The sequence below is a fragment of the Heloderma suspectum genome, chromosome 17 (genome assembly GCF_057233095.1).
Source record: "Heloderma suspectum isolate Gila_16-S chromosome 17, 16-S_ref, whole genome shotgun sequence".
NCBI lineage: Eukaryota > Metazoa > Chordata > Lepidosauria > Squamata > Helodermatidae > Heloderma > Heloderma suspectum.
Window position 1 is genome coordinate 14,088,206 of NC_139474.1, and position 7,754 is coordinate 14,095,959.

General features: G+C 46.2%; 1 protein-coding gene across 1 annotated transcript; it reads left to right on the top strand.

Annotated features, from left to right (window-relative positions):
- Window positions 1-4,665: 4,665 nt before the first annotated feature.
- On the top strand, window positions 4,666-7,320 carry LOC146334578 (protein S100-A9-like). The gene is made up of 2 exons (XM_084823474.1): window positions 4,666-4,803; window positions 7,180-7,320. The coding sequence occupies exons 1-2, from the start codon at window positions 4,666-4,668 to the stop codon at window positions 7,318-7,320; spliced, it is 279 nt and encodes a 92-aa protein (XP_084679600.1).
- The last annotated feature ends 434 nt before the right edge of the window (window positions 7,321-7,754 follow it).

The following is a 7,754-nucleotide window of genomic DNA, read 5'->3' on the forward strand; positions in this document are numbered from 1 at the left end:
ACCAGACAGGCCGCTTAACAAGATCAGCCTCGGATGGCCTTCTCTCTGTCCCATCAGCCAGGACAGCTAGACTGGTGGGGATGAGGGAGAGGGCCTTCTCTGTGGTGGCCCCCACTCTGTGGAACTCCCTCCCTAGGGAACTCCGTCATGCCCCCTCTTTAATGAGCTTCCGTCATGCATTAAAAACGTGGTTGTTCAGGCAGGCATTTGGGGTGGGTTAGGGTATTTAAAAAAAAAAAAAATTATGGTAAAATTTTATTGTTTTAAATTGTTTATGGTGGATTGTACATCGCCCAGAGTGGCTGGGTGACCAGTCAGATGGGCGATTAATAAATTTAATAAATAAATAAATTAATAAATAAATGGATTGTCCAGTGTCTTTCATTCCATTGTCCGCTCATTGATGAAATCAGATTTTTTTAAAACCAGAATTTTGTTCTACTTGTGCTAATTCGCATTAGTGCTAATGCACACTTGCGCAGATGCGCCAATGTGCGTCAGCTAATGTGCATTTGCGCTAATGTGTATTTAGCGCCAAATCCGCCCCAAAGTGAAAAAACACTCCGCAAGTCCGCAGAATCCCCATGACTCAGAAAGAGCTGGTCCATTCCAGAATCTGCAAGCCAGATTAATAGAAATCTGAACACATTTGAATCTGTTGCAGATTTCTCCCACATCGCTACTCACAAGCTAGAGTTAAAAAACCAATAAGGTAATCCTATCCCATGGCTGGCTGGGGCATGCTGGGAGTTGCAGGATGTTTTCTGCCTAAACATGCATAGGATTGTGCCCTAAATTGAAATGACTTCACCCATAATGGGCCTGAATGGCTTGGATCTTAAGGACATGCACTCCAACTATCCCCATTCCCTGTCCCTGGCAAATTACACATTATAACAGAACTTTAGAATCAGAGTTAGAAGGGAACTCTAAGGTTATCTAGTTTATTTATGTCATTTCATTTCTATACCGCCCAATAGCTGAAGCTCTTTGGTTGGTTGACCCCCCCTTCTCTACCTGCCAGAAAGGTGGACACTAGCTTCTAGCAAAGAAAACCAGCGGTCTATTTAGGATGCAACACAGCTTTCCCCAAACTGGTGTCTTCTAGATGTTTTGGACTACAGCTCCCACGAGGCCCAGTCAGCATGGCTAATGATCAGGAATGCTGGGAGTTGTAGTCCAAAACATGTGGGAGGCAACAGGCTGGAGAAGGCTGATGTAAGACTAGAGAAAAAAATGTACACCCCCCCCTTTGCACATTTCTAAAATATGCACCCACAGGCTTTACTCAACGGAAGCCTGCACATGAAAATGTGTACATTTGGAAAATGCACACAGAAATACATGCGGAACCCAACTCCCACCTAGTACAGAACCCTGATGGAATGAGCTCTGGAGTGGAAAAATGAGAAGCTCAATGAGACTGACCTCGAGAGATCTGTCTATCCCTTCTAGCATGAGCTGGTTTGCTGTGTAGGCCCAGAGCTGTGCTCACCATCAGCACGGCCACCATGGCCAGGTTGACAGGGAGACTTTCTGCCAACCAGTGAGTGATGGTGGGCTGATGCTGTAACATCAGCATCACGTTTGGGACACGTTTGGAGGGCAGGGGCACACTAAGGCAGCTTTTCCAGAACCTCCCCAAACTTGAATCTGGGTCTGAGGATATGCTGTAAGAACATCAGAAGAGCCCTGCTGGATCAGGCCAAAGGTCCACCTAGTCCAGCATTCTGTTCACACAGTGGCCAGCCAGCTGCTGACAAGAGACCCACAAGCAGGACAGGAGTGCAACAGGATTTTCCCGCCCATGTTCCCCAGCAACTGGTGTACATAGGCACACTGTCTCTGATAATGGAGGGGCCATACAGCCATCAGGACTAGTAGCCATTGATAGCCTTCTCCTCCATGGATGCATCCATTTTCAGCCCCCTTTAAAGCCATCCAAATTGGTGGCCATCGCTACATCATGTGGAAGTGAATTCCATAGTTTAACCATGCAATATGTGAAGAAGTCCTTCCTGTTATCTGTCCTGAATCTCCATGAAGCCTTGCCGTGCCATGAAGACGTCTATGCTAAATCTTCGCTGAAGAAGAGGGAACAGTGCAATGCTTAAAGAGATGAACCTGGTGTTGAATGGGGTATGGTTATGCTTGAAAGACCAGGTCCACAGCCTGGGGGTCATCTTAGACTCCCAGCTGTCCATGGAGGCTCAGGGGTCAGCTGTGAGCCGGACAGCGCTGTACCAACTCCATCTGATACAGCGGCTGTGCCTCTACCTTCCCGACCATCTGTTCCCATCGGTAGTACATGCCCTGGTCTCCTCTCGTTTAGACTACTGTAATGCACTCTATGTGGGGTTACCCTTGAAGATGGTTCAGAAGCTGCAGCTGGTACAGAACGCGGCGGCTCGCCTGATTAAAGGCAGCTGCCGGCGAGATCACATCACTCCAGTGCTGAAGGAGCTGCACTGGCTACCAGTTGTTTTCCGGGCCAAATTCAAGGTGTTGGTTTTGACCTTTAAAACCCTGTACGGTTCCGGCCCAGCCTATCTCAAGGAGCGCCTCCAGCAACACCAGATAGGCCCCTCAACAAGATCAGCTTCAGATGGCCTTCTCTCTGTCCCATCAGCCAGGACTGCTAGGCTAGTGAGGACAAGGGAGAGGGCCTTCTCTGTGGTGGCCCCCACTCTGTGGAATTCCCTCCCTAGGGAACTCCACCATGCCCCCTCTTTAATGAGCTTCCGCCATGCATTAAAAACGTGGTTGTTCAGGCAGGCATTTGGGTTGGGCTAGGGTAATTTTAGAAATGTGATGTTTTTAAAGTTGAATTTTATTGTATAAACTGTTTTTATTGTTGTACATCGCCCAGAGTGGCTGGGTGACTGGCCAGATGGGCAATTAATACATTTAATAAATAAAATAAATAAAATAAAGATGAGCGTTAACCACGCTGGGATATTCCCTTGGTTTACATAGCATCTGTCAACTGCAGAAGTGAAGTCCACGCTGAAATATTTTCCTCCCTCCAGGCTGGCTGAGTAGGTTAAAGGTGACCATTTCTTCCTCTCAAATCTCCACGATGCTGATGGAAAAATTGGAGTTAGGTAAGAGGTACCTGCTATTGACAGCTGATGGCTATCACGCCGAGAAGGATGATTTCAAAACCAGCTAAAGGGATCTTGTGAGGGTATAAAAGTCCTCTGAACCCAACCTGATTCACTCCTGAGTTTGTTTGGTCCCTTGTGTGAGACATCTTGACTTCTTGGAGACCAGGTAAGTGAGATCTCAACAGCCGCGTAGACCAATCTTCCACTCAGAAGTGTGTAAACCGTTTTCCATGAGGATTACTCGCATGGAAGTTTGCAGTCGATTGCACCTTTACCACACAATCCTATGCATATTTTCTCAGGAGTAAGTTTCACTGAGCTCAGTGGAGCTTACTCCCAAGTAAGTGTGCAGAGAACTGCAGCCTTCGAGTGCAATCCTATGCATATTTACTTAGAAGTAAGCCTCACTGTGTTAAGTGGGACTTGCTCCCAGGTAAATGCACACCAGATGGCAGTCATAAACTGGTCTCATATTGGTCAGAGGTTCTTGGATAATGCGCGCGCCAAATTTCAACTGGTGTTGGAATTGCTTAAGCATTTCCGGGTGCATTTTGAATCCTCTGGGGGCAGAAATATACAGACGTCCAGTTTTGAGATGGTTCTAGTAACTGGAGTGCTTGGGACAACATGAATACCAAATTGCAAGTCTTTAAGTCATGTGGAAATGCCCTAAAGCGTTTGAAATCGCGAGTGAGGTCCAAGGAATCTTGTAATTTATAGATTAAGCTGTTGTCTGTCTGTCGCTCTTGGCTGGCTCCAGAAGGGTGGAAACCTTGGGCATTTTCCAGGGCCCCCAAACCAGCAGAGACCCCACCATCCTAACAATACTTCCATTTACACTTTGCACTGAGTATCCAAGCGGGTCAGATACAGTCTAAGAGAATTCTGCTCTTTCTTTCTATCCTCCTCCACTCCCTACTCTCCGCCGTCCCAGATCTGTCTGTCTATCGTAATGGCCCTGTTCAGATGCACACTGGGGAAGGGTACTTAGGCTAACCATGGTGCATGGTGGTTACCACTAACCACTGCGAGTGCTACTGCCACGTGTGCAGGTAACCATGTTCCACAACGTGGTTAGACTAACCATTCTCTAACCACCCTCCCTCCTGCAGGATCCCACAGTCCTCCAGATGGGCAGCCATGCATCCCAGCGGCCTTTGTGCCATTGGCCATTTTGGTGCTCGGCGGCTACTCCTTTGGCCACTCTTGCCACGGAGCTCTATGGCAGCTGTCAATTAACCATGGAGGCTGTTCAGACATCATGCTAAGCCATGGTAGAGTCCATTAACCAGCTTGAAGCAAGTGGTTAGTGAACGTGGTTAGTCCGTGGTTAATAAGCCACCATGGTTGGGACAGATGCTTGTTCAGACATCACTGTAAGCTCAACACTCCCAACCACCATGGTTAGCTCAACACTCCCAACCACCATGGCTTAGCATGATGTCTAAACAGGGCCATTGACTCACAAGTCTGGCCTTTCCTTATTGATGCATGGACCAAGATTTTCCCCCCCTCTGACCTCAGAATCTTTCCCTTCCCCTCCAGGTCCCCCAGAACAATGTCTCAGCTAGAAAATGCTCTTGAAACCATCATCAATGTCTTCCACCAATATTCTGTCCACAAACCTCATCCAGACAAGCTGAACAAAGGGGAGCTCAAACAGTTGATTGAGAAGGAGCTTGCAGAGTTCTTGAAGGTAAGTCCCGCAGGGATGGATTCAAAGAGATGTGTGAATATGGAGAGGCAGCCGTGGGGCTTGTGTGAATCAAAGAGCCTGGGGTCGGTGTTAAGGTCATTTGATGTTATTATTTCAATAAACCAAACAGTAGCTTGCCATCTATATCTATACAAGAAAGAATTAAAATCAACCAACAAATAATAGGATCAAAAATAAATGAAAACAGCAGTGAAAATATCATTTCCAGCTTTTAAAATACAGCATTCTTCCAAGACTTAAAATACTAACTATTAATATGAATGGATAATTTTTTAAAAAGACAATACAGTGCTGTGAAGGTAGTACAGTGAATTAGACATGAATCAGGCAGAAGTGTTGGGTATGACAAGTTATCTGTTGTATGTCCTGATGTGAATGTTTTTTTATGCTTTATCTAATGTATTTTAATGGTTCTTAGTTTGAGTGAACTGCCCAGAGAGCTTCAGCTATGGGGTGGTATAGAAATATAGTGAATGAATGAACTAGGCTTGAATTAGACACATTTATGGAAGAGGAGAGGTCTATCATTCCCTCTGTTTCCAGTGTTCAGAGAAACGTGCTGCTTAGGTAGACAGGCTTGGTGGAACCCAAAGGCTTGCAGATAATAGAATCATAGAATAGTAGAGTTGGAAGGGGCCTACAAGGCGATCGAGTCCAACCCCCTGCTCAATGCAGGAATCCAAGTCAGAGCATCTAAGCCAGAGCAACAAAGCATTGTTTGTCAGATGTACAAACAGTCTTTAGAAAACCTAGTGGTGGTGTTTGGGGGAATCTGCAGACTGCACATGTTCATTGGCCAATGGCCACAGAACGCTGGCTGATTGTTGGAGGAGAAAAATGGAAACGGGAGCAGGATATCCTGAACAGGAATTCTGCATGTTGCAACATTTTACTGCAGGGCCCACTTGTCAATAGCTTTTAAGTATGCTAGCTAGCTGGAAACGGGAGCAGGATATCCTGAACAGGAATTCTGCATGCTGCAACATTTTACTGCAGGGCCCACTTGTCAATCGCTTTAAAGTATGCTAGCTAGCTGGTACGTCCACATTCAGGGGCACTGTACAGATGCTGGCGCTAAACCACAGGCAACAGGGAAAGCATTCTTTTTCAGACACGGTTTCTGAGGTTCCCGGTGGTGGTGGCTTGGACACTGCCAGAAACAGGACGCAGGAGAGGAGGCAGATTTGTTTGATCCATCCAGCTAAGGCAGATCTTATATTCACATGGAAGTGGCTAAGCGAAGGTGGCCAGATGTCCCACTTTGGGGAGGACAGGCTTCTAACTGATGGCGTGCCTAGCCCAGGTCTGGTTGAAACACAGAGAACCCTAAGAAGGGAAGTTGTGCACTCACAGTTAGCAGCGCCTGAACACCAGACTGAGGAGGCACAAAAGTCACCTGAGAGCCACGTGTGGTGTAGTGATTAGGGTGGGATTCAGGAGGCCCAGGTTCTAGTCCCCACTTGGCCATGAAGCTTAGTGGGTAACTATCGGCCAGTTCCTGATTCTCAGGCTAACCTACCTCGCAGGGGGTTGTTGTGAGGATAAAATGGTGAGGATAAAATGGAGACGAGGAGGATCATGTAAGCCACCTTGGGGTCCTTAGAGGAAAAGGTGGGATATAAATGCAATAAAATAAATAAATAACATTTATTATGATCATTTATATACTGCCTTATCTGCTACAAAGCCATCAAGGTGATGTACAACAACATAAAACAAGAAAACACCGGACGTGTGCAGGACACAGAATAATGGGCTCAAGTTACAGGAGGCCAGATTCCAGCTAAACATCAGGAAAAACTTCCTAACTGTTAGAACAATATGACAATGGAACCAATTCCCTAGGGAGGTGGCGGGCTCTCCCACACTGGAGGCATTCAAGACGAGGCTGGACAGCCATCTGTCAGGGATGCTCTGACTTGGATTCCTGCACTGAGCAGGGGGTTAGACTTGATGGTCTTATAGGCCCCTTCCAATCCTACTATTCTATGATTCTATGAAAACCTTAAAACAATAAAAGCAAGAGCATCAAATACAGTAAAAAAGTTAACATATTAAAACTACACATTTTAAAGGGCTAAATTGAGAAGTATCCCCCACTACGGTGAGATATATTGTGTTTCAATTTAAAGGAGAGATATTCTTTCTAAATTTGCATCTGTACATATACATTTGTGGACTTGGTGGTCTTGTAGGCCCCTTCCAACCCTACTATTCTATGATTCTATGATTTGCATGTGCACGGTTCATCCAAGTTGGTGTCTTTTTTTTTTGGTGACATGTTTCCTCTTTTTGGGTGATGTGTAAGTGACCACCCTATTCAAAGCGTTTTTTTCTCTCTCCCCACCCCAACAGAATCAGGTCAACCCACCCAGCATCGAGGAAATGTTCAAGCAGCTGGACCAAAACAAGGACCAGGAGATTTCCTTCGAAGAATTCATGGTCATGATTGGACGAGTCACTGCCGCAACCCATGAGAAGTTGCACACTGAGTGATCTGTTGTTGTTGTTGCTACTTGTCTATGGGGAAGAAGAAGAAGACAGTGGTGGCATAAAAAAGGAGGAGAAGATCTAGAAGAGTACAACATGCATGCATTACCAGAAGGAGTTGGATCAGGGCCTAAGCGGGCTGGAGAAAAAGGAGGCCAGATGAGTGGGTTTCACTTGGCATAGTGTGAGAGAGGATAATAAATGACATTTCATTCAGCTTCCCACATAGGGTCGTGGTTATTTGTGATGACAGATAGGGGTTGACAGATAGGGGATGAAGCAGGGGTTTCACATACCAACAACAACCCTCTTCCTGGGATTTGTTCTGTGGGGTTCACACATGGCTGGAAAGCCTCCCCTTCATGGCGATGGCACAACTTAGAGCAGGGGTTCACACACACCTGACAAGTCTTCACGGGGATGGCTCAGCTTCAAGCTGA

Excerpts from the sequence above, each read along its gene's own strand:
- LOC146334578 (XM_084823474.1), top strand. The coding sequence starts at position 4,666 with ATGTCTCAGCTAGAAAATGCTCTTGAAACCATCATCAATGTCTTCCAC. Across the intron at positions 4,804-7,179 it reads AGCTTGCAGAGTTCTTGAAG|AATCAGGTCAACCCACCCAG; the intron begins GTAAGTCCCGCA and ends CCACCCCAACAG.